Consider the following 27,265-nt stretch of genomic DNA (forward strand, 5'->3'; position numbering starts at 1 on the left):
ACCAACATTGAACGGAGCACACTTTATTTATAAAATTGTTTCAAAGACTCTTTTAAACAGTTCAATAAAGTAATCTGTTACATGTACTGTACATTTTCCTAGAAAAAAAAAAAAAAAGACAGTTTCAAGAAAGGGTCCTCCTCCCAGCGCTATATGCCCTTTATATTTACAAAATCTACTAGAAACCTCACTGTCAAGTTGACCTCTTTAAAAAATAGGAAAAATAAAGTAAATATTCCATTAATACAGATCAATGTACAAGTATTGATTTGTAGCATACATTATATTACATTACCTTGTCTGCAAGCTATTTGTTATAGCTGAATGTTGTGCATACAATAATTTACAGAGCTTACTAGAACAAAAAATAAAAAAGGTATTTAAAACGGAGATATACATTTATATTTTGGTTTATAAATAATATTTTGCTAAAAATGATTTTGATGTTATAATATCCAAGAAAGCAAATAATTTAGTTTTTAAACACAGTAACAAAAAAACAAAAACAAGAAAAACTTATGTGGCTTTCTTTTTTTCAATTATCTGTAGTGCTGAACAAAGTTGTATTTATCCCATACAGATCCATACAAAACAGTCTTATCCTTGTATACCTTTATAGTTTTCTGTATACTAGTACGATTTATCAGGAATTTGTGCAGAAAAAAAAACAAGCAAGTGCAAAGCAAAGTTGTAACTGCAAAAATTGCATCGGTCACATTACTATGAATGGGACCAGCATTTTCGGATGGTTTTGTTTATACACACAAAGCATAGCAAGTCTTATGTCCGGCATAGATTTTTTTTTTCTGATGCATCATGACCTGAAGAGAAAAACCAAAAGTTTAAATGTAATACTTTAGAAATAAACACTCCACATAGAAAACATATACTAAAAATCCCAGCAGTTCTTTTCAAAAATTGTAACTCTTGTTATAATAGATAACATTGCTTAACCCCTTAGTGACCAGCCCATTTTAGGCCCTAATGACCAAGCTATTTTATTCGTTTTTCTATAGTCGCATTCAAAGAGCTATAACTTTTTTATTTTTTGTCTACATAGCTGTATGAGGACTTGTTTTTTGCGGGATTAGTTGTGCTTTTTAATAGCACCATTTTTGGGTACATATAATTTTTATATTAACTTTTATTAACCTTTTTTGGGGGGGGGGGGATTATAAAAAAAACCTGAAATTCCGCCATTGTTCTATGCGTTTTTAAATTGACGCCGTTCACTATGCGACGTAAATAACATGTTACCTTTATTCTATGGGTCGGTATGATTACGGCGATACCACATATGTAGAGGTTTTTTTATGTTTTACGACTTTTGCACAATAAAAACACTTTTGAACTAAAATTATTTGTTTTTGCATCGTCGCTTTCCAAGAGCCGTAACTTTTTTATTTTTCCATCAATGTAGTGATTTTTTGGGCTTGTTTTCTGCGGGACAAGACGTAGTTTTGAATGGTACTGTTTTGAGGTGCATGGGACTTATTGATTCATTTTTATTATGACTTTTTTGGGGGGCAATGGAAAAAAATTGCAATTTCGCCATGGTTTTTTGCGTTTTTTTTTTTACGGTGTTCCCTTTGCGGTTTAAATTACATATTAACTTTATTAATGGAGTCATTACGGTCGCGGCGATACCACATATATGTACTTTTTTTTTTTATGGAAAAAAATGGATTTATTTTTTTACTGTACTTTTTATTAATAATCTTTATTTCACTTTGATGACTTATTTTATTAGTCCCACTAGGGGACTTTACTGTGCGATATTCCGATCGCTGCTATAATGCTCTGGTATACTTCGTATACCAGAGCATTATTGCCTGTCAGTGTAAATCTGACAGGCAATCTGTTAGGACGTGCCTCTGGCGCGTCCTAACAGGCATATGTCCAGGGAAGACCTGGGGGCTTTTATCAGGCCCCCGGCTGCCATGACACCCCATCGGAGACCCGCGATTGCATTCGCGGGCCGCCGATGGGTGACAGAGGGAGCTCACTCCTCACTCTGATGACAGCTGAGCTCCTGCTCCAATGCCCGCGATCGAAGTTTACTTAGGTCGCGGCCGTTTAACCCGTTAAATGCCGCCGTCAATAGCGACCGCGGCATTTAACTTTGTTTACAGAGGGAGTGAGCTCCCGCTGTAAACAAAGTTAAATGCCGCGGTCGCTATTGACGGCGGCATTTAACGGGTTAAACGGCCGCGACCTAAGTAAACTTTGATCGCGGGCATTGGAGCAGGAGCTCAGCTGTCATCAGACAGCAGAGCCCCGGCTCCTGCCTGCACGGGAGACCCGTGCAGGACTTAGACTAGGCTGACGTGAAAAGGCGTCAGCCTAGCCTAAAGCCCATTAGTGACCGACGTAAAAAGGCGTATTAGTGGTCACTAAGGGGTTAAAGCGTACCTCCACTTTCAGTGAAAAACTATTATAGTGCAGGAGTGAACAGTAATAGTTTTTCTAAATCTGTTGTATCCGCTATTCTTGCTGCCGGCTGCTCAGAACTCTTCAGTGGGAGACAGAGCGCCCTGCTCGTCTCCATGGCTCCCGCATTCAGAGCAGCGGCCAGCACTATAGCATTCTAGACATGGAGACAGAGCGTCCTGGTAGTCTCCATGGCTCCCATATTCAGAGCAGCTGCCAGCACTATAGCATTCTAGACATGGAGACAGAGCGTCCTGGTAGTCTCCCGCATTCAGAGCAGCTGCCAGCACTATAGCATTCTAGACATGGAGACAGAGCGTCCTGGTAGTCTCCATGGCTCCCATATTCAGAGCAGCTGCCAGCACTATAGCATTCTAGACATGGAGACAGAGCGCCCTGCTCGTCTCCATGGCTCCCGCATTCAGAGCAGCTGCCAGCACTATAGCATTCTAGACATGGAGACAGAGCATCCTGGTATTTTCCTTGGCTCCCCACTGAAGAGTTATGAGCAGCCGGCAGCACAGCGATGTTGCTTTTAGCAGCAGCATAGACTGTGTAATGTCTAATACAAGCAATTTAGAGGAATGATCATAGTGCACACTACTGCACTATAATAGGTTTCCACTGAAAGTGGAGGTACGCTTTAAATCAATAGTACAAGCAAATGTATTAGACATTGTAATACATCGGAGTAAAATGCCTCTTTCCCCACTTATCAGGCCCCCTCCATTTTCTTAACTGTAATGGATCTTCTCTGTATGCTGTGTATAGGAGACTATATATGAACGGAAAAAAAAAAAAAAAAAAGACAGCGTACATAGTGCATCAAACAATACAAGGTGTATATGCTCGAGGATGGTCAAAGCTGCTGAACTGATATCGTTGTGCTGGGAGCACAACGTCCAAGGCGGCTTGTTTTTTTTCCAATTGTTAGCCCGATGGGCTGTCGGTCACCAATGGTTGCCGCCTAGATTCCGGTCTGGATCAGAATTGTCCAGAGTTATCAAGAAGTTCACAGAGGAAAAGTCTGGATAATCACCCTGGCACAGCCGGCTTGGGAAGATTCTTTTGTTCCGTTTGAAATGAACGGACAGTCTCCGTGATACATTTACTTATTTAATAGATATACTGTACATAAAACACAATGCGTACAGATGATCAAATTTAAAATCTAAGGAGAAGATGACCGATCTAACGATTACTATTGTTTGGACATTTTATGGCTCGACCAAATATTACCATTTTAAAGATTTTGACTTTAATTTTAGTTCAATATACTTTTAAATGTGTAGCCATAATATTTTTTACTCCATTTCCAGGCCATCGATTTTCTCTTGTTTTCAACAATCAGACCCAATGTCTGCGACCTTTCAACCGAGAAGCCACAGACTAGTAATAGTTAGATCTGTCATCTTCTCTTTGGCCCTTTAAATAAAGCATATTTTTGCCTGACAATTTTATAGTCTGTACTACACCTGATGAAGAAGCCAGTTCTGCTTCGAAACGAGTTGTGTTTATGTACAATATATTAAACCAGTAAATTAATCAAGGAGACTGTCCGTTCAGTGGCGGATCATCATTAGGGCGGTTCGGGCAGCCGCATGGGGCCCAAGGCTCCCATGGCCGCACGGGCCCCCTCATGCCCAGTGGCGTTGCTAGCACTAGAGGGGAACGGGGCACGGTAATAAAAAATATTTTAATGTGTATGTGCTACGGTGTAGCACTATATACAAGAAGGGGGGGTTAGCACCTTGTGAAACTATATACAAGAAGGGGGGGGGAGCGCTGTGTAGCACTATATACAGAAGGGGGGGATGCGCTGTGTAGAACTATATACAAGGAGGGTGGGGGGGAGCGCCGTGTGGTACTATATACAAGAAGTGGGGGACCGCCATGTAGCACTATATACAAAGGAGGGAGCGCAGTGTACAACAATATACAAGGGGGGAAGCGCAGTGTACAACAATATACAAGGAAGGGGGGAGCACTGTGTAGAACTATATACAAGGAAGGGGGAGCACTGCGTATAACTATATACAAGGGGGGGAGCGCTGTGTAGCACTATATAAAAGGAGGGGAGCGCTGTGTAGCACTATATAAAAGGGGGGGAGCGCTGTGTAGCACTATATACAAGGGGGGGGGGGGAGTGCTGTGTAGCACTATATACAAGGGGGGGGAAAAGCGCTGTGTGGTACTATATACACAAGGGTGGAAAGCGCTGTGTGGTACTATATACAAGGGGGGAAGCGCTGTGTGGTACTATATACAAGGGGGGAAAGCGCTGAGTGGTACTATATACAATGGGGGAGCGCTGTTTCGCACTATATACAAGGGGGGAGCGCTGTGTAGCACTATATACAAGGAGGGGAGCGCTGTGCAGCACTATATACAAGGAGGGGAGCGCTGTGCAGCACTATATACAAGAAGGGGGAGCGCTGTGCAGCACTATATACAAGAAGGGAGGCGCTGTATAGCCCTATATACAAGAAGGGGGGCGATGTGTAGCACTATATACAAGGAGGGGGAAGCGCTGTTTCGCACTATATACAAGGGGCAGGAGCGCCGTGTGACACTATATACAAGGGGGGGAGCACTGTGTGACACTATATACAAGGGGGGGGGAGCGCTGTGTGACACTATATACAAGGGGGGGGGCGCTGTGTGACACTATATAGAAGGGGAAAGCGCTGTGTGACACTATACAAGGGGGGAGGCACTGTGACACTATATACAAGGGGAGAGCACTGTGTGGCGCTGTCTATAGGGGGGCTGTCTGAGGCTGTCTACAGGGAAATGTGTATGATGCTATCTACAGGGGTGTGTCACACTTCCTACAGGGGGCACTGTGTATGTGGTGCTTTATTTTACAGTTTGTGACAATTATATTCAGGGGCACAGTGTTTGGTACGATTTTATTCAGGGGCGCAGTGTTTAGGCTATTATATTTAGGGGCGCAGTGTGTGGTACCATGATACTTTTATCTTCGTTTATAGGTGTAGAAATGTTGGAAAAGTGAAGAGCCAAGGACATCAGAGTGGCAAATTCTGCAAAAATGGGTCATGGCCGGGAGAAGTCGTCATGAAGTCTGGACCGGATGGAGAAGAAAAGAGGCAAAAAAAACGACTAGAATCTGAGACATCATCACCTGTGAGTCACTAGATTTATAGAGAATCTGTCACCTCTCCTGACATGTTTATAAGGGTATGTTCACGACAGCGTCCGTAACGGCTGAAATTACAGGGATGTTTTCAGGAGAAAACATTCCCGTAATTTCAGCCGTAACGGCATGTGCAGGCGCTTGAACGCCGCGTCCATTACGGACGCAATTGGCGCTGCTTTTCATTGGAGTCAATGAATAACGGCTCCAATTACGCCCCAAGAAGTGACAGGTCACTTCTTTGACGCGGGCGTCTATTTACGCGCCGTATTTTGACAGCGGCGCGTAAATATACGCCTCGTGTGAACAGACAAACGTCAGCCCATTGCATTCAATGGGCAGATGTTTGTCAATGCATTCAAGCCGTAATTTCGGATGTAATTCGGGGGTTAATACGCCCGATTTACGTCCGTAATTAGTGTGTGTGAACATAGCCTTATAGGAAATCCTTGTATTTCACAAAAAGTCTTTGTGCAGTCCAGGACAAAAACAAATTGGTATTATAATTCCCCTTGTCAGGAGGATGTGTCCCTACACAGTGATACGGTCAGCGATGGTTGGAGACACAGCCCTATGACAAGGGGAATCGTAACACCCATTTGTTAAATGTTTGCAGAAAAAGTTAGTGTTAAATTATGGTGCGGCAGTGGAAAAGGGGGGCCAAAGTTTGGGTAACAGCCCAGGGCCTATGGTCTTCTTAATCCGCCACTGTGTCCGTTCATTTCAAACGGAATAAAAGAATCTTCCCAAGCCGGCTGCACCAGGGTAATTATCCAGACTTTTCCTTTTCTAACTTTTGCGTATAGGAGACTGTTAGCTAGTATCCTGCTTCTTCCTCCTCCACCTCCTTTCTCCATAGACTTCTATGGGCAGCTGTAAACTAAACTAAAACTAGCTAAGTTAAGAAAATGGGGCAAAGGGTGAAAGAAAAAGGAGCCTGCTAGGTGGAGAAAGAGGCATTTTTCTCTAATAACATTAGTACAAGCGAAGATAAGAACCTTTATAATAGAAGCTGGAGGTCGGCATTAGAGGGGTATTTCCAATGCCACAGAATATGCCATATATATGCGACAGGTGTGGGTCACACCTCTGGAACCCACACTTGCGTAGAGAACAGGGTTTCTCCAAATCCCCATCCCGCCTTATCTATGTGGAGAAATAATGGAGAGGTGGGTGCGCATTCAATTCTATGGAAGTTACGGAAAAAGCCATTACTCCCATAGAACTGAATGGAGAGAGTCATACATACACGGCCACCTTTCCACTTATTCTCCGCCTAGATGCTGAGGCTGCCTCACCAGGGGGGTTGGGGGACCCATGTTATTCATATAGGTGCGGGTCCCACACCAATTCTCAAATTATTGCATATTCGCTGATTATACCATAATTGTACAGTACTGTGTTTCAGGAACATGTGGAAAGTTACACAGACTAGCAAACCGCATGGGCAAGTTTGGTGTGGCCATCACTAGTATTTAATTAGCGATTCTGATTCCTTTTTTTCCCCCAAACAAAAAGGAGAATATATCTAATTTACAAAGGAAGGTTTTACTCATTCCCTCATATGGGTTTGTTGCTGGCTACCATAGGGCAGATAGGGTTAGTGGTCACATGTTTACTGTGCACTATGTTCCATTAATGAAAGCTGATAGCTGCGAGTAGAGGCCAGTTTCAACACAAGTAGTCTGTCCAATATGTCCTGCATATTTACATTTTATAATAATCTTTCAGTATCAGGTGGCAATTTTACCAAATAAGTCTAAATGTAATATGTGCAGAGCTTGCTCACCAATATGAAGCCTGGAACTGTGAATGCACTTTTTGAATTTTCCTTAAAAAAGTATCCACATCATACACAAGAATTCCATTCTGTTCAAACTCCTCAGTAAACGGGGAAGTCGTGCCTGTATAGATACACAATTGATATTGATACATGAATTAAAAAACAACATACACCCCTTCTACCACTGAATCCCTGAGTGGCTGACTTGAATATTCAACCGTTACGAATTAAAATCAGTGACAAAATTGATGTATGGATAAAACTGCCCCTCTTGGACCAAGTTGATTAAAAGGACATTAATGCTCCAGGTGCGCTACGTTCTCTAGAATACTCTGCTGTGGCTACCCAGATACTTGCTGCACAGAGATCGTCATCACTCACATAAGATCCTGTCTCCAATGGAAGCTCACAATCTAATTTCCCTCTATCACAGACACACACGTGAATTCCATAGGAAGCAAATTAACCTAGAAGTTTGTTTTTTAAGTGTGTGTGTGGGGGAGGGGGGAGAATCTGGATGAAATCCAAGCAAACATGGGGAGAACTTCCAAACTCCATGCAGATGTTGTCTTTGGTCAGATTTAAACCCAGGGCACCAGCTCTGCATAGGCCACACTAGGCCATTGTATACTAAGTAAGCGGTAATGCCTTCCAGCCCAAAAAAAATAACTGTCAAGTGTATATGTTAGGAGAAATAAACCTTCCATTGATAAAATAGACCTAAACGGCCTTCTACACAGGGCGGTCATGTAAAACGGAGTAAAAGTTTGCAATTATTGGCTAGTGTATACATGTTCAGTGATTGCACGATCAGCGGGAAATTGCTCGCTTGTCGATGACGGCCTAAAAATTGTTTGTTGGCATTCTATCTGCTCATGTAAATAAGCATCTGCTAGTCATTATCAGTAGAGACAGGAGGAAAGAAGAGATCTCAAAAGTGATCAAAGCTAAAAAAAAAAAAAAAAAATTTTTTTTTATTTTCGTGAAAAAGGGACATTTTTAGAGACATGGCTAATAAAGTGTGGAACGTCACTAAAGCCGAGTTAGATTACCTGTCAAATAGACAGCGAGTCTAGAATGAATATGTTGGTACTGGAGGTTCAGGAGACATGAAAGATCATCTGAAGGTTCCTTAGATCTGGAGTCACATTGGTGATAAGGCAGTATTTCAATAACGTTTGACGGTTGGTAAGATTTGAGCATAGACATCTTTGTCGGAGACACTGCCTCAGCCCTAAGAAAAGGGAGGAAAAAAAAAGGCTCAGCCCATTGTATTTATGATAGTACAACAAACAAACAACAGTGTACAAGAAAGGGATTTGTGGTTTCAGACTGAAAACTATACACGAGGAGCATCTGCAGATCATGTAACAGTGTAGGCTCTTTTGTAATACCGAATATATCCTTTTATTGGAAACTCTTTACAAGTGAGAGGAATCGGATAACGGAGATGGGGCTGCCTCTGGCTTTACTTCAGATGCACTTTTCTTTTTATGCTCAGCCATGTGATTTTATATTAACCAATGATTAAAAGGTTTCAGGAAAGGGGCAAACACAAAAATATATCTGCAACCATTGGACGACTTTCCCCATGGATACCGTATTGTAACAAATATATAAGGTTTATTCCCAACATGCACTTTTCTTAGACAATAGTGAAGTAAATGCTATAATAAAATGTACCATAGACCTTATCATTGCATATGGCCACCTCGAACAGGTGGGCAGTTATCTAATGTATATGTAGCAGTGTTATTTTACACAACTGTGGAATTAGATGGAATTAAAAACCTTTTATCTTCTTTAAGCTTCCGATTCTCTCTGTAGTGAATTAGCCACTTCCACGGAGAACTTCTGTTCATCTTCTCCAAAACGGCAAGAACTTCCTTCAGCTTTCCTAAAAAGGTGTTCAAAGAAAGTTTACAGGTAATGCAAGAGTTTAGTTCACATCTTACCCTAGAACACGGCTATGCAAAGACCCTCAGTCAAGCAAAACAATACAACCAGTACTTCAATGTGGACTGGAGAAAGAAAATATATATCTCAACTATAAACCCATAAACACTAACCCAGTGTTATGTTTTCCAATACACTTTTATCGGAAGCCACAAAACCACCAGCTTTAAAGAGCTCCTCGTATGTTGACTCGGTTATATCCTCTGGGGTGTCCACACCAGCAAAGGTTACATTAGGCAGGAGCTTTAGTTGCATCAGATATGGAATCTGCAGACATTAATGGAAAATGGGATTACAATTCCACACAATACTGGAAAAGAAATACATTTCTTTGTATTAGGTCTCCCCTATTTGATATAAGCCAAGTTCTAAACTGTGAGGAAGCACAAAGTAACACGATAATACTACAATTCTATTACAGCGGCTGTAAACTGCGGTCACTGTAGTTCTAGAGATAATGGAGAAGTTATAAAAAGTAATTTTTGAATAAAATTCTTTGCTTGTTAACCCCTTCCTGAACCATGCAGTACACATATGGAGCTGTGCCCCCTCCATTAACTGCAGGAGGCCGCTTTATATTCAACCACTTCTGTTCTGTAAGTTTCTTGTGGAGGAACGGGGTGTGTTATTACCATATATTGTTTCTCGTTTTATCACCACCTTGTAACCAGAGACCGTTGTGGAAGAGCCGCTGGGTCTATCAAGATCAGCTATTAACACGGCGTCATTCACACCTACATAAAATGCTGCAGAACTTTGCTCTACTTCTGTTGAACTGACGGAGTTACATGTTTTCTCCCCTTTCAGATTTAAACCGTATGCCACTTTTATACTGTGAATGGATGAAGAAGTGGGGCTGTTGTGACTCTTTCTTGAACTATTACCTCTCAATTCAAGGAATACAAGTTTCCTATGCCCCCACACACACTAAATCACTACAATTTGCAAAGAGAGCAATTTGGGTAACAAAAATATATTATAAGAAATTGCCAATTTTACAATTCCCTAATATAGAAGGTGAAGCATCGCTTTACACGACTCCTAGGCAGTTAACACCTAAGAAAGACGTCTAACAGTGTATTCTTTTTCCATGCCTCACCCAATATGAAATGTTTAAACCTCTATAACAGAGAACAAATATTCCTGGCACATATCAAATTGCCAAACCTCCCAGACAAGCAACTGCAACCTGAACCTGTTCTAAAACATTAACTAAAGAAACACAAAGCAGAATAGTCAAGAGGTTTTTAAAGAAACCGAATACTGTAAATGCCCCCAAAATCTTAAGGTCCATTGACCCCTCTGAGACAGAAGTAATCATTGCGTATAGCGGCAGTAGGTGAAGCTCGGTCATCTCCTGTGTTTTACACATACTTGAAGTATATGTGCCTGTAAGGAAAAGTTGTTTATTGGAAATATTTACTTTGTATTTGGGGAACTAGTCTCTCTTCTGTCATGTCCTGTCCCCTCGATAACAGGAAAAGACAGGGACCAGTTCCGTGAGATCCCAAACTCTCTCCCCATTAGTCTACTAACATATGGGTCCACGAGAGTCCAGCAGACATGATGTATAGGTTATCAGGCAGTAAAGCCCTGTTCCCTATCACTTTACATTGTCAACTGAAAAAAACAGTCAAGTCAGGAGGGAGAAGAGACCCAGATATCTAATAAGAGGGGCCCCCAGGTAATTGGACATTTTTTTAGGCTAAGTTCACACTACTGTTACGATCAGTTTACCTCTCTTCCGTCAGAAGAAGAGAGGATCGATTCATTAAACGGAAAGCAACGGCTGCATTAGAATTACCATTGATTTCAATGGTAATACTTTTGTATCAGTTGCTTTCCGTTGGTCTCCATTCGCAAGGTTTCCGTTTTTTTGAAAGGGAACAAAAGTGCAATCTGCAGAACTTTAGTTTCCGTTCAGAAAAACAGAAACCTAGCGAACGGAGACCAACGGAAAGCAACGGATACAAAAGAATTACCATTGAAATCATTGGTAATTCTAACTGAACCGTTGCTCTCCGTTTAATGTATCGACCCTCTCTTCTTCTGGCGGATAAGGTGTAAACGGATAGTAACGCAGTGTCAAAGAAGCCTTAGGAGTCATATGGGTTGAGTTCTCCTGAAAAAAAAAAAATAGTTATTATCTAGGATTGCGAATGTATTCAAATTTCGGTCATAATAAAAAATATTTTACAAAACCTTTACTTACTTTGTTTATGCAAGACAATACAGCCTCATTTTTTATGATGACTAAAAGCCGATGTGATTCAGAGTGTTCACTGTGCAAAAAATCCCGTGGATCAGTGGGAATATGACCATCCTTTAATAGTAGGCTCTGTGAAGCAAAACATTTTATATAGATCATTGTGAATCCTGTGCATCATGGTTACCCAAACTTACCAGGGATTATGGTTTGATCACAGTTTTTCCAGAAACACTCTGTATAATGATGTGCGCACACATGAGTAGGAGAGATCTACTACATACCGGCATACAAGACAGTTTAGCAGGATATTTACCTTTGCCGAGGAGATGAATTCGTCATCATTGGTTTCATGTATGTAAAAAGAAATCCTTTGCGCAGACGAGCTTGCAACTTTCTGTAACCTTGAGTGCAGGCTTGTACACAAATCCGTAATAATGTTTTTAACAGACTTTGATTTGGAGGAGACTGGTACAAATGATCTTCTTGCTTGCCAGGCACCCTCCTCTACCAGTTGACTGGCTGCAGTTCTATCTACTGAAGTACTATCCAAGCCAACACTACGCAACTTTAAGTGATTGGACTGTGCACACTCTTTAAGAATGACTGACACGTCAGTACTTGATTTGTCCAATGTATTTTCATACCTTAACCGACTGAAGTGAAAAGAAGAGTATCTAGGAGTTCTAACTTTTTTTATAGTCCTGGAATAGGTAACGGGTCTGTCCCATAATTCATCCACATAGTAGGATGAACTATTATAAGTGCTCGGGTGCCAACTCTCTCGCCTTCTAAAGTTTGTTCTGCGGTATGGGCAGCGTACAGTGATAAGAAGAGGGCTTTTACACTTCGTTGTAGAATGTGAACAGCTAGGAATCCTCCTGGACTCAAACATGGTCTGAAAAGAAGGTCCACAAACGTGCTGATCTGCTGATGACTTTCGTAAAGTTTCCTTCAACTTACAGAGGAAACGTACATTTTCCATTTCAAGAGTGTTCTGAGTAAGGTCATCTGACACCCTTCTTCTATCGGAGTAGAGGTGGTACCGGTCCGACTTGTCTTTAGAAGAACTCTCCTTGTTGATTGTCCGAACAGCAGGATTTTGAATATATTTGGTTAGAATAACATCATCATGGTTTGGAATGCTTTTAGATTTAAGATCTAGGAGATGCTTTGGGAAATATTTGTTAGTGCCATATAAACCAGTATTTAGACTAGCCTGCTTTTGAAAGCACTTTTTTGTCCCGTCTGTAGTAGCCGGTTCCGGAGAGCGTGCAACCTTGTCACAGTATAAATTAGGAGACTTGTGAATTTCTTTCTGGAAATGTTTTTGATGTGATATAGGTTCTTTATATGAACGTATATATTCAATGTCTTCATCAGAAGTTTCAGACCAGCGATCATACTGTTCTTTACTTATACTCCCTGTATTCACAATGAAACACATATCAGGAAGCTCTGATGGATCCTGCTCCATGTTGTCAGATACATCTTCAGAAATTGGTGAGATTAAGATGTGATCTTGAGGAGGCATCACTGCTTCAGGGGTCTCCGTCTCAACAAAATCTACAGTAGTAATGGCTGATTCTTGTGGTGATGAAAGGTCTATTGCAGACTCTTCAGCTATAACATCACAATTTTTCAAAGTGCTTTTATCTCCATCATGTAGAAGTGCATCTTTTGCCACATCTATAAGTTGGTTTTTTTCTTTTGTAAAGCCGCTATTGATGCAGTCTTTATCGTGAGACAACACGCTTTCAAAGTTGCAACTAACCTGTTGGGCAGTTAAGGTTCCTAAACATATACGCTTCAATTTGGACAGGATTTCTTTTTTAGTGTTGCCTGAATTCCTGCTGCTGTGTGTTAAGTCTTCGGAAATTGTTTCGGTTAGTTTGACAGTCGGGCACGAATAAACTGCATTTCCGATGGGATCAGCCGGCTGCTTTTCTACAGATTGTTCAGAATCCATTTCACTGCATTTTTTCATTGACTGATCACTCAAACGACATGTTTTTTCATTTGTGTCATTAACATCTGGCTCTCCCTCTCGAGTATCTTTGCTCAATCCTACACTTACAGACATATCTACAGCCGTTTCAGCTTTTGTTGCGGAAGCATCAATTTGAATTTCTTTGACAACTGAGTTGTCATCTTCCTCGTTTACATTTTTCACCGAACATGGGTTACTTTTTATCTTTTCTTTTTCAAATGGTGCTTGAGATAGAAGTGGGTGATTTTGGCATTCAGCTAAATCTTCCTTATGGACATGACCTTCTTGCTTTTCATATTGTACAGAAACCTCCATTGTACAACTTTCACTGCTGCCTTCTATATCCAGATCTTCAAGTACAGAAGTGCTTACAACCCCATCCATTTCACAGGCCTCTGTGCCCGCTGATGAGAGTTCGTCATCTAAACAGGTATCATCTTGAGACTTCTCTACTAGAGGCACTTCTTCGTGATCTGTAGCTGCTTTCTCTTGCGTAGAGGGAACTTCTTTTTTAGATGCTTCAGGTAGACTTCCCTCTGCACGGTCAGACTTCAGGTTCACATCGCCGTTTGATGGTTCTAACTCTTTAGTGCCCTCATCTGTGACGGCTGAATTGAGAAGGTCAACATCTTCTCGAAGGCAAGGTTGGTCAATTTTCAGGGTGAAGAATGGCTTCTCTGGAACTTCCTTCTCAGCTTCATCCACCTTTTAAGAAAAAAATACACATTTAATATAAGCTGTTTGAAAGGACTATGTAAACATCAAGAAATAAAACTTTTTTTTATTTTTTAAAGATTGGTTGATTTTAAACAGTATTTAAAGAACAAAAAAAAAAAAAGTGAATGATGTGCACCAAAATAAAAACAGAATTTTACAAAGCAAAGATTGCAATACAATAAAAATGGCTGGCTGGAACAAATTCTTACAGGCCCTTAGTCTCAATGCAGCAATATTCATACTTTACTTTGTTTCACCAAGTTCTATGAAAAGCATTCAAATGTTTTATTGACTTTATTGGTTTTAGAGACATCAACATTTTTCTGTTTAGTTGTGGCAGCCATTTCTGTAACAGTGACAACAGGAAGTGAAGCCATATTTTATGGCCACCTTGAGTTAGTTTCAGCAACTTATGAAAAAAACATTATATATATATCTATCTATCTCATCTCTGGCTGCTCTACAGCTAATATCCATTTGTTGTCATGAAAGGGACTATGAAGGTTCACATTGATGTAGATGGTAATCTTGATCCACACAATGTCACTATGGCTGGGCTATAATTTAAAGCACTGATAACATTGATAGAAATTATGCTATTAAAGAAAAAATTGTGACCAAAAAGTGTTATAAAATATATTAAAAAAAACAAAAAAAAAAAACACATAACATCTGTTAATTCGGTAGTCAATGCTGGAACGCCAGGGTCTAAAACAGGGGAGTTGTTTTTTTTCTTCATTATTTTATTCCTTTTTCAGTGGCCTTTTTTTATTTTGGAACTCTTGGCCAACCCCTTTTTAATGTAAACTGAATGACCTTTTAAGAACGCTGGTAGTACTCCTATAATTCTAAAGCTGCCTTGATCTCTTTTAATAAAAACTTAACCCCTTCTCAAAAACAAGTCCTAACCTAAGGCAATACTTGATTACTGGTTGACTTCTGGAAATCGCAAGATACAGCGCATTTCCCCTCTTGTGAAAAATTATCACATAGTGCTCATTTACCAAGTCCGTAGGAACCATCCAGTCCAACTTCCAGGCTAATGGATGCGGGGCATTATCTAGGACATCCATATGTCTTACTATGGGGGGGCATGGACAGGGTCTAAACAGTTAGGGCAAACATAAAAAAAAATAAAAATAAAAAATAATAATAATAATAATAATAATAATAATAATAATAATAATAATAATAATAATGTCTACAATAGAAGACCAAGTACTACATATAGTGCATACCATGCTTGATTTTGAGACATGACCAGACGCATGTACATCTTTCTGCTTTACATCATGATCCTTTTTAGGATCATCAGAATTGTCCGTATAGATCGCAGGCATGGAGCGTTCTACTGAAGTATTGATTATACTTTCTACAATACTATGCTCTTCTTTTCCTTCAGTTTTCTCGGATGATTCGTTCACGGATTTATCCATACTCTCCTGTTCACCAGATTGTGAATCACCAGTAGTACAGCTTTTAGTGCATTCCACAACTGACTCCTCATCAGAGATATTACTTAATTCCAGTCTGCTCGTCTTGCCAGTAGGAGTTATCTGTAATGAATAAAGTTTAAATGTATCTAAATGAAAATCAAAGCACCTGCAAATACCATATAAACCAGGGATCTGTGTATATATATATATATATATATATATATATATATATATATATATATATATATATAAAAATATCAAATTAAAAAAAATGTCCAAAAATTATAAACTTCTAAACAACTTTCAACAAATTACTTATGAGAACTAATCAAATAGAAAACCTCAGTGTGAAAATACCAGGAAGAAGTAAAGCTGTGCTGGTGCAGAGTCCAGTATGAAAGTCCTGGTCATAGTGCCAACTAGCAATTAGAGAACACTGACTCAGGTGCCAAGTGGCCAGGATATGGCGCTACTCCACTGGTTGGGAAACCCTGCTGTAGACAATGCTACAGAAACAATGAGTGCACTCTTTCAAGATCCCGTAAAGAATAGGGGCTTAGTTATGAAAAATAGTGCAGAAAAATAGTGCTTTCATTTTGTGAATGGCTTTAGGACAACTAGAATCTGATTTGTGGTTACGAGCAACAAATCCTATTTATATCTAGTTTTTCACTAGTTCTCATATATAACCTCAGTGTTTAGTAAAAAGATCATTTTCAGATATCACAACGTGAATAAACTAAATAGAAAAACATTGCAAAAAGATAGAAAAGTCTCATGATGCATACTGTGTGGTGGTGGTGGGGGGGATGGGTATGCATAGGGGTGCCATTAGAGCAATACAAGGTTCATTACCACAATTCAACGGAGCAGCAGACAAGTAGTGTAGGTAGTGTATGGAAATCAAGTATTGAGTTTATAAATTACTACTATGAATTATTGGGGAACTGGAAAATACCCAAAGAGGGTAGATGAAGTGCAAGTTATCCTGCTCACTATTACATTTAAACAGGTTAGTTAGTCCAGCATGTAGTGAAAGGAAGAGGTACCATGAAGAAGTAGATCGTGAGGTATGATTGGAGTCGTCTACAATACATTTTGCATACAAGTTTTGCTAAATTATTTAACTTTTCTATTAACAGTAATAAGATAACAGTTCTAGCTATTGTAAGAAAATACTTTAGTTAATCCTTCTCGACCAAGGACACTGAGCCATGCAACAAGGACAGGAGTGTTGTACACTTTGTGTTCATTTACTGCCTTGTAGATGGTGAAGATTTGGTTCCAAAACAGCAGAGTTTATGGTATTTTCCCACACATGCACCATTGAGCAGTAACAAGTTCAGATTATTACTAATATATATATATATAGCCAACATATTTTAGTGTTGTACGGAGAATGTACTCACATTGGGAATCTGGGGTGCCACCAGCCCTTCTACTAATTGGTGAAGGAACCACAAGAACATAAAAATCTGGTGGATCACCCACAGAGAGCAGCCTCTGTTACTAAGCAATGGCCTGGACAAAGTGGGGGTAAAAAAATATTGGCACTGGGGAGATTGAGGGACTCCCTAATGAATAATTATTCCCCATAACATTCCTTTGTCATTACTGAATTCTCATGTCAAATCCCAAAGCAGAAATAATAGCTTTTACACATGAGTGCTTGGTGACCAGATGGACTTCTAGGGTCATTTAGGATGAAGAACACACACAAAAAAATGAAAAAAAAGTTTCCCTTCAAAATAATGCAAAATGTGCACTGTGGTACCTACCTCGTTTAAGACATTTTGACCAAGCTTACGTTCCACCGGATTCCCTGATTCATCAGGAAAGTTCCCCGTTGCTTTTTCATGTCTATCTTTAGATTCAACACTGTCAAAAACCGCGTCGGTTTTACCTTCTTTAGTACTATTACAATCCACACTCATGTTTGAATTCATATTTTTTGAAAGATCAGGTCTTCTAATCTCCAGCCCTTCCATCTGCATTTTCTGTGGTCCTTGTTTACTGGCAATGTGGTCGGTGTGTCCACTAACATTTCTCAAGTCTTTACTATGCATTGATGGAGAGTGCACATTTGTATCAAGACTTTCAACTGTTGGAAGGTTGTCTGCATCAACAAGGTTAATTTCAGAAGAATCTTTATCACGCTTCAGTGCCTACAGTAATACACAAATTAAACAGTATTAGTTCCAAAGTATTCGAAGCTTTAAGTATTCTTAAAAATGTAGCAAAACCCCAAGACAAGGGAAGTTGTGTCATGTGTAGGAAAAAACGTAATTCTTTTCCCTACTACCTGCCGGTCTCCCGTTTACCAGACAAACTGCAATATATTATCGTTGTCAGAATTCATGGATTCTCTGCAAACACATCACAGGGCTAAAGGCCCTAAAATAATCACTTGGGCGCATCTGGCTCCCAAGTCTAAAAATGTAGGATCCAAATGGTCGCTCCAAATTAAAAATCTATATTTTTTAAATATAGTTACATGTAAAATAAAAAAAGTGTTTACACCAAACTGTGAATTGACTGACGGCAGCGTTATTGCTAGACTGTGGACTGACTAGCGGCAGCATTTACATTAGTCCGTGGACAGACTAGCGGCAGCATTTAAACCAGACTGTGGACTAAAAGGAAGCAGCCTTTACACTACACTGTGGGCCGACCAGCGGCAAAATTTAAAGTTGATCAGGGACCCCCAGGTGGCAGCGTTTTTGGTAGACGATGAACTAATTGACTAACCGAAGTGTTTGCAGAAAACTATGTTGCTCTACATTCTGGCTACAAATAGAAATGCTAGAGGGGGGGGGGGAGCTTACAGCATACTATTCTACATTATACGCAATAATAACAGTGTGCAGCATTCTCCCCCAAGTGGTGGCTGGAAGCAGCCCGAATGTTAAATTTTAAATCAAGGTCTATGCAACCGAGTTCCAGGCTATAAAAAATAACAAATTGCACTGATGACCAGTTTAGTCACAATCTGGAACCCTGTGACATAGTTGTGGGCTAAATCACCAGTGTCAGCTAGCCTTATGAACATTAGACTGTGGTGGATTTTAAGTCTATGGCGGCTTTACAAACCATGTAAATTTGACCTTAATGTAAATTTTGACACGTTAGAGAGGCAAAACTGAATGAAGGGTTGTGGAACCCCTTGCTGCCATCTCCACCATAGCACTTCAAATACGCCACAGGCTTCATGAGATAAAACGGCATAATGAGCCAGAAACTGAATTTAACCAGATTTTGGTTCAGTTTATTCTGCCTGTTGGTGCTTAGGAAGGAATAGTATAAATATACTACTTTAATAGACACGGTCCAAATATAAAATAACCACTATTCCCCTCTTCCATTAAAAGTGTAACATTTTTATATAAAACTTCTCCTTGAGTCATCTGCCAGCTGGAGCATCATAGCTGTGGTGGGCCAAACCTAGGAAAGAAATGGTGTTCTCTAAGCTTGTGCTAGACTGTGCTTCAAAGCTCAATATCTGGGGGGGGGGGGGGACGGACGGACGGACAGGTTATCTTACCTTTGAGGTTATGAATACCACAGATGTATGGAAAACAAAATTAAATAGTATTTACAGACAGGATTCTTTTAGTATGCAAAAGGAAAATTTACCTCTCCATCAATCAAAGGATCCTCCATGTTTGAGCGCTTATCCATACAAAACTCAGTGTTTTTTACATCATTATGATCTGATGGACTTTCAATTACCATCACACTGCTCTTATTTGTTATGGTCATCGGTTCATCATGGTCTTCTGAATTCTGTAGTGCGACAGCGGGAGATTTAGGAGGTTCATCAGCAATAGTGGAGTGGTCATTTAATTCCCGGGATGGCAGAATGGAGGCTTGTAGTACATCCTGGATTTCAGAGATTTGTGCAGCAGTTTTGTGATTGTCAACACATGTAGTTATTCTGGCATCCAGAAGACTCATCATTTGAATAGAAAGTTCAGCTTCTTTTACCAAGTCTTTTAATCTATCCACAGATGCCGGATTCTCACTGGTAATGTCCTTATTTAAGTCATCTGCAGTTGGAATCCCAGGACTGTAAATAGTTTTACTTTGTGTACAAGAATACTCACTTTTCTGGTCTGCAAATTTTAACTTGAAAGTAGTTTCATGACCGTCCCCAGTAGTTGGTGGCATTATTACATCATGTAACTGTAAAATGTCGCTGTGGCTGGTACTTCCAGCAGAACTAACCATTTCATACACTTTAACATTTCCCTGCTGTCTATCGACATTGCTGCTTACTAGTTCACAGTCATTTTGTGAGCTAGCTGCCTTCTTTAGGCTAGAGAAATCCCGGGAATATTTATGTTCACTTTCCTTAAGCATTGCCTACAATTAAAAAAAACAAAGATATTGGATTAAAATATAGCAATTGGTAGAAGGAATATAACATTAATGTTCTATGCCAGGTCCAATAGCTGCACAATTAACTTGCCATCTTTAGTACATCAACAAAAAGTTTAATTTTAAAAACATTTGAGAATTTAAAAAAATATATATTAAAAGTTTATTACAATACAGCAAATATTGTAAACAAAGCATAATAGAAGTATGCAATAAGTCAGAGAGGACACCAGGAAAAAACAGAGAAAAATAAAACAAAAGCATCCACTAAGTCATAAAAGACATAGAAAAATAACTGAGCAGCTAAACGCACTGAGAATGACAATGTACAAGGAGGTAGAAGGGCTCATTCAGACGAGCGTGTAACAGCCGTTAAAATAACAGCCGTCACACGGACACATGTATTTCAATTGGGCCATTCACACGGCCGTTGTTTCAACGGAGCGCGAAGGGTCAGTGGAAAAAATAGAACATGTCCTACTTTCTTGCGTTTTCACGCATCCCTCCATAGACTCTAGTCTATGAGGGATCCGTGATAACGCCGGTTTTTCACGTCCGAGGTTGCACACGCTCGTCTGAATGTAGCCTAAAACAGGAGTAATAACTGACCTAGTAGTAAAATCTGGAACTTCGATCAATCAACGGATAAGCCGGACATAGACCCAAAGCACGTCATGACAGTAAGCATAGAATTAAGGGATTCGCCAGGGTCTGCGAGATACAATAAAAAGTGTCATCCGCATATTTGCGAATCTTTTCTTGTAGGGGATAGAGATTAAACCCTACAATGAGGGGTTCTCGCCCGAGTTGCTCCGCCAGGGGTTCCACTGCTAAAGCAAACAAAGGGGAGAGGGGGCAGCCCTCTATGCAAAGGGAAAGGGTCCGAAGTCCAACTATTCACTGCCATTCTAGAGGATGGAGCAGTGTAGAGTAGTTTCACCCACTTGGTAAACATGGGGCCAAAACTAAATTTGGTAAAGGTCAGAAACCGTAAGTTCTAATCAATGCAATCAAATGCCTTGGCGGCATCCAGGGAGACTACAAACCTAGAGCCAACATCCTCATAAGAGTCATGCAAATTGGTGAACAACCGGCAGAGATTAATGGCTATAGCTCTACCAGGCATAAAGCCTGTCTGGTCTGAGTGTATCAGGGAAAGTATAACAGCATTCAATCTCCTAGCCAGTAACTTGGCTGAATATGTCTGGAGGAGCGAAATGGGACGATAGGAGTCACAAAACAGGGGGTTCTTACCCGGCTTCGGTAGTACCACTATAGTGCCCTTTAACATTGAGTAGGGCAGTTCCCCGGAGTCCATTCCACCAAATAAACATCCAGGAGATGGGAGGCTAGAAAGTCTACGTGAGTCATGTAAACTTCAATAGGCGGGCCATCACTGCCAGGCGAATTAAATGTCTGAAAGGAGGCAATGGACTCCAGGATCTCCTGCGTTATGATGGAGCTCTCTAGAAGTTCTCGATGAGTGGCACATAAGGAGGGAAGGGTCACCTGGTCCAAATACTCAGCAATTTCTATGGAGGAGACAGTAAGGTGTAAGAAATACAACGTTTCATAGTAGAAACGATATGTATTCAGTATTACCAAACCTATATCCAAAAGGGGTTCAGCCGTCAGTAAATTTTAGAGGGGTATATTAGTCAGTTTAATATGAAAACGACCAGGGGAATGATCGGAGACAGATCTGGAGATTAAATCAATATGTGATAATGCCTCAAATTGGGGGGTAAAACAAGAGTATCGTCAGGTATGAGTATTTCTAGCTCTCCAGACATCCGTGATTTTAAATTCCAACAGGGGAGAATGGAGAGAAGGAGCGGGAGATATGGATCCATCAGGAACTTATCTAAGCGCTTATCCCAGGTAAAGTTAAAGTCGTCCAACCAGAGATACTAGGGACGGAAGAGTAAGGGACTACAAACGTTAGGATGCTATTAATAGTAGCAAGGCAAAATGGGGGAGGGACATTTAACCGCGCATTTAATGAAGATTGAGACACCCTTAGCCAGATTGGTGAATGTGGAATGGTACGAGCAATCCATGGTCTATTAAGAAGTTGGAGTTCATCTCTTGTTATGTGGGTTTTCTGAAAGCATGACGTCACAGTCTTGTATGTGTAAATACTGGAATACAAGGGCTCTCTTGATATGGTCATTGAGGCCCCTCACGTTCCATGTCAGAAAAAAATACTAAAACGACATAGTAAAGAAAAAAAAAATGCTACAATTCTAGGCCTTACCGTCCATAAAAGGACCTTAGTAAATGCAAAACGAGGTACCTGAGATCCAAGTATTAGTATACAAATGTACAGTATGGAAACAAGCATGTGAAACGACAAGAAAAAAATAATTCTCCACCCCTTGCCCTACTTCTATGCATGCAGGCATGATGAATTGGATCCCCAAACATTTTACAATAACCATAACACAAACTTTAGGCAGAATCTAACAAATAATGCTTGGATGAAGGGTGCAGGGGTGCAGCCCTCCCCCAGTCAAAAAGTATAGTGGAAAGAGGGTGTTCATACTGTGAACAAAGAGCATGCCTTTCTAGTACAGGAGAAGTCATGTTCATCTAGTAAATATAGAAAGGCAAAGCAGAATAGCTATACAGTTACAGGGACAAGGATCTAGGCGGTGAGTAGAACCAATTTGACCACGCGGGCGATCCTCCAGCCAATCCATGACTTCCTGAGGAGTAGTGAAGAAGTGCGATCTGCCATCTGCTAGAACTTTCAACCTTGCTAGGTAAATCATAGTATATTTAAGATTGAGTTCTTTGGAGTTTATTTTTGGCAGTAAGAAACAGGGCCATCTTTCTGGACCTCAATGGAGAAGTCTGGGAAAACTGATATCTGGAAGTTAGAATACGGGATTGAGCCTTTTGCTCTTTTGAGTTTAAGGATATTTCTGTCCCGGTAATTAAGGAGTTTGGCTAAGAATGCGTGAGGCAGAGCCCCTGGTGGTGGAGATTTGGACATGATTCGGTGCACCCTTTCCACCGCAAACATAACCGGCAAATCTTAACGCTACTGTAAGTGGCGATAAGCTGAAGGATTCAGGGGAGCCCTCAGTACCCTCTGGCAAACCAACAAAGCATAAATTTCAAAGCAGCAGCCTATTTTCTTGGTCATTCAAATGTAGGTGTAAACTGTTCAACATCCTCCAGCCATTATTTCATAGGGGGGCTTATTCTTCTAGAGCACTGACTCTGATCTCCACCTCCATCACTCTTTCCCTAGTATGTTGTGTATCTCGACGCAGGAGAAAAATATCCACTTTATGTTTTTTCTTTGCGTGTAGTCCGTGTGGACTAACACGTATGGATAGCTGCCAGAACTTTGAGGGTGTCAGGATTAGAGTCAGGAGGGCAAGGAGCAGGCTGGTTAGGGTCCACCTAAGTTGATCAATAGGCTGCGGAGTAGAAAATGTAGATGTGGCAGAGTCCGTTCTATGAAATGTATCCAGTTTACCAGCTGCTTTGGTCTGCGATTTCGGAGACACCATAGTTAAGGGGTAGGTAGCTGTAGATACAAGTGTATAGAGCACCAATACGTAGATAAGACACAGGGGGGGGGGGGGGGGAATTGACACCCAAGTGCTGCTGAGAGGTTACATTCCAGGAGGATAAGTATGGTATACAGACCCAAGGGGGATCAGTAGCAGGCAGGGGAGGCCCGATGGATGAATCCGTGGGATATTGTGCGTTTGCAGGTGACCTACAAACAGATGGACCTGGTATCTTAGCAACAAAGAAACAATTTGGTAAGATATACAGGAGATGCAGAAACGAAGTGAGCCACTGAACTTGCTACAGGCTTGGATGAGGAGGCGTAGGAAAGTCGGAATATGAGCGCTGCGGAGACCGCCAAAGGGTGCAGTGGTGCGGATAGATACATGCAGCGGGGTCAGTCGTTCACCTCGTGGTGTTGTGGGTTATACACCGGTTAGGAACGCAATCTTTTGGACTTGCATACGGTGACCATGGTGGCTCAGGATGGCGGGTAAACCCAGGGGAGAGTGGGACTATATGAGGCACTCACCGCTGCACACCAGATATCAGGTGTGTCTTGTGAGACTGTGGAATGACCACCAGGCAGGCAAGAATGGTTGGCCAGCTGGATAGGATGCAAGATGGTGTCTGCGGCTCTTAGTGCTCCGTTTAGAGTATAATGATGTGTCCCACTGAGGGACTGCATTCAGCAGGTGGGAGCCGTTGGGCACTTTAGAGGCCAGGATGTTAGGCCTATAATGGTTGGGAGCACCTGAGAGCATGCAGGACGAACGGTGGCCGCAAATTTAGGCTGCGGCTTCAGGGCAGATTGCAGGCCGCAATCGAAAAAAATTAGCCGAAATGGCCAATATTGGGCTCAAATTACTCAGCAAGTAGTGCAGCGAGTAAGGATGTCCACCAAATATGAAAAGTAGTAAACAAGGGGAAGGATGTCACTAGATGTTGTCTAACAGCACAGAGCTCACTGGAAAGTGTGACCTTTCAGTTCCGTCGCAAGCCATACCCCCATGTAATAATTTATAATTCGAAAACTACTGTTCTAATATTTCACTTCTGTTTTTCCTCTGATGTAACAGAGGATCCATATTAAACCTAGTGTATACTTCTGTTTTTAATATCCTACCCAATTTCTGGTGCTCTGGTCCATGGGTCAAACATTTGTGGGTGGTACAAATCCCTCCAAGTTTTGACAATCTTCAAGCACAGTTTGTTGCGTGCACACTCCAGATGCTGCCATATAGTAATATTAGTAGCACCGGGAATTTCAAAGAGTGTCTCGGTTCCTGGAGAGCGCCCTGCTCGGTCTAATGGGCTTTGGGTCTGCTGTACAGGAGCCAGCACTGAAAGTTCCGTGTTGCAAGCTCTTCATAAAGGAGTATAAATCTGCATTACTGAAACATGGGAGCTCAGGAGATAGAGTAGGATGCTGTCCTATACAGCTACTTTATGAACAGCTCACAGCATAGACAGCAGGCAGTCTATGCTCCTGTTTAGCATATGACTGTAACAGACTGACAGCCCTGATAATGACCTAGCTATACTGGCTCTGCAGTGATGTGCCGAGTACAACAGAATTGGACAGTTCCAGGGGTGCTGCACATGCCCGGGGCATTCTATAGTCTTGAGTAGTGCTGCATAGAGGTGGTTTGTCTGAGATCAACCATACATTTTCTAGCATGCAAGGTCCCAGCCATCCTCACTGCAAGATTAAGAGAAAGAACGACGCAAGCACGTCCATGACTGCTGGACCGCGGCAAAGGTGGTAACAATATGCAATGGCTTACAAACAACGAAGGGGAGCCTGGCTAGATTGTAATCTCTATATGCAAAACCGTACAAAATGAAAAACGAAATGCATTTTCTAAAATACATATATTGACATTATCTAATAGATTAAATATTATTTAGTAGATCGGAATACCTCTATAAATACTGCAAAGTTACGGGTCACATATGTATTATTCGTGTTCTATGCTTTATTAGGCAGTGGTCAGGAAAGGTCCACACCGACTAAGGGGCTTGTAAAGGGGTGCAACAGATGCAGGAGAATACAGATTTTAGGGCTCGCAGGAGAGCAAGACCTAGATATTTAATTCTGGAAGTGCTCTCTTGCATAACAAGGTGGGTGGAATTTATAAAGACTGGCATTTCACCGCACACCTCTTAATAAATTTGGCCAATCTCAGGCAGTCTTAAAGACAGAAAATGAAATCTACACCTGCTATGAGCAGTCATAGATTTGCACTACAATTTGTGCCATTTAAAAAAAAAAAAAGAACAAACATAAAATTGCTCTAAAACTTGGTGGCCCTGCCCCTCCAGGTCAGCCCTGCCCACTTTGCTTGTTTCTTTTCAAAAGCGGCAAGAATAGAAGTCAAAATGTGAGCACAAATATATGGTGCGCCAAAATGTTACTTTTTTTTTCCGCCAGAAAAGTGGCGTAAAGCTGATAATAAATTTCCCCAATAGATTTTTCTGCACATCAGAAAACTATTCCTGAAAGAGACGTCTATAGCAAGCTCTCCTGCATGGCTACAAACCTCTAACTTCAGTCCTACAAACCCTGGCGACAGCATTGATTTTAGAAAGTTGAACCCTGTCCCTATTACTGTCTATGGGGAGTAGTGAACTACTTTAATCGAAGGAGTGAAGGATCATCTGAATTGTCTTCATGACACGTTGACCGGCGCTCGTTTGCTCTGGCACACAGAGCTATGGATGGGGACGATCAGTCGTTACTCCGATCGCTCATTCCCATCCATTATCATCATGTCGGCAGCGCGTCCCTGTTTACACAGGGAGATGTGCTGCCAACAACGATAATCTAAGTTTTTAAAAACGATACGACCGACAGATGATCGAGCATTTGCTCCTTCATCTGCTGATTGCTGTCCTGCTTACACAGGGCAATTATCAGCAACAAGCGTTATATAAAGGCTCGTCTGCACAATAATCGCTCAGTGTTAAAGGGCCTTTAGTTTTCATGCCCTTGTATAGGCCATTATAAGGATGCGTTATATGCATAGCGATCAATGGACACATCGCATCCATATAACAACCGATAGAGACCAGTCAACACAAATAAACCCCCCCCAGGTGTCCAATTGTTTTGTCTACATAGTTGGGGCAGTAGATGTGCTAAATATGATAAATATATGTGTTGTGCACAAGTAAAAATCCAAAAGGCTTGTAATACCCTGACTTATGAGACACACATGGATCATTTACCTTTGCAGAAGGAACATCCATGCAATTCTCTGATTTATCTCTTAGATCAGTGTTAAACAGGTTGGTGTCACCGACGTAACACACAGTTGGAACATTGATACCAGGGATAGTTTTCATTATATTTGCAGGTGTTTGGGCACTTTTGCTTGTTGGTGGCATTTTGCACGTCATACTTCTTTGAAGTCTATCACTGTGAAGTGCACTCTCACTGTTCTTACTCATTTGGAAGATCTCACTTGACAATTTTATATTATAATCCTGTAATGACACATCATGCAGATTTTTTTTTGTGCAGTTGTTAAAGGTCTTACTTTATATTCGTTAAGCGGATTATTCTATTACTTAACAAAGTTGATTGATCTATTATTGAACAAGTACAAATCGATTCCACTATTACTTCTCTATTATGTGAACTAGCAGAACCGTACTTCATCATGGTATTTGTTACCTATAG

The 27,265-nt window shown here is 40.9% G+C and overlaps 1 protein-coding gene across 5 annotated transcripts in view; it reads right to left on the reverse strand.

The window, feature by feature from the left end:
* Window positions 1-7: 7 nt before the first annotated feature.
* TASOR2 (transcription activation suppressor family member 2) overlaps window positions 8-27,265 on the reverse strand; it is a 124,388-nt gene continuing 97,130 nt past the window's right edge. For 4 of the 5 annotated variants that reach the window (XM_075857489.1, XM_075857490.1, XM_075857492.1 and 1 more), the window contains 11 exons: window positions 26,812-27,069; window positions 19,309-20,037; window positions 17,454-17,840; window positions 15,478-15,795; window positions 11,849-14,227; window positions 11,539-11,664; window positions 9,440-9,593; window positions 9,162-9,267; window positions 8,423-8,604; window positions 7,377-7,491; window positions 8-821 (listed from right to left, as the gene is read on the reverse strand). In XM_075857489.1, the coding sequence (XP_075713604.1) occupies window positions 815-821; window positions 7,377-7,491; window positions 8,423-8,604; window positions 9,162-9,267; window positions 9,440-9,593; window positions 11,539-11,664; window positions 11,849-14,227; window positions 15,478-15,795; window positions 17,454-17,840; window positions 19,309-20,037; window positions 26,812-27,069 (4,761 nt within the window). In that variant the 3' untranslated portion in view covers window positions 8-814. The remainder of the gene's footprint in view (window positions 822-7,376; window positions 7,492-8,422; window positions 8,605-9,161; window positions 9,268-9,439; window positions 9,594-11,538; window positions 11,665-11,848; window positions 14,228-15,477; window positions 15,796-17,453; window positions 17,841-19,308; window positions 20,038-26,811; window positions 27,070-27,265) is intronic. The other variant, XM_075857493.1, reaches the window with a different exon arrangement.

Source organism: Rhinoderma darwinii, chromosome 3 (genome assembly GCF_050947455.1).
Source record: "Rhinoderma darwinii isolate aRhiDar2 chromosome 3, aRhiDar2.hap1, whole genome shotgun sequence".
NCBI classification, from domain to species: domain Eukaryota; kingdom Metazoa; phylum Chordata; class Amphibia; order Anura; family Rhinodermatidae; genus Rhinoderma; species Rhinoderma darwinii.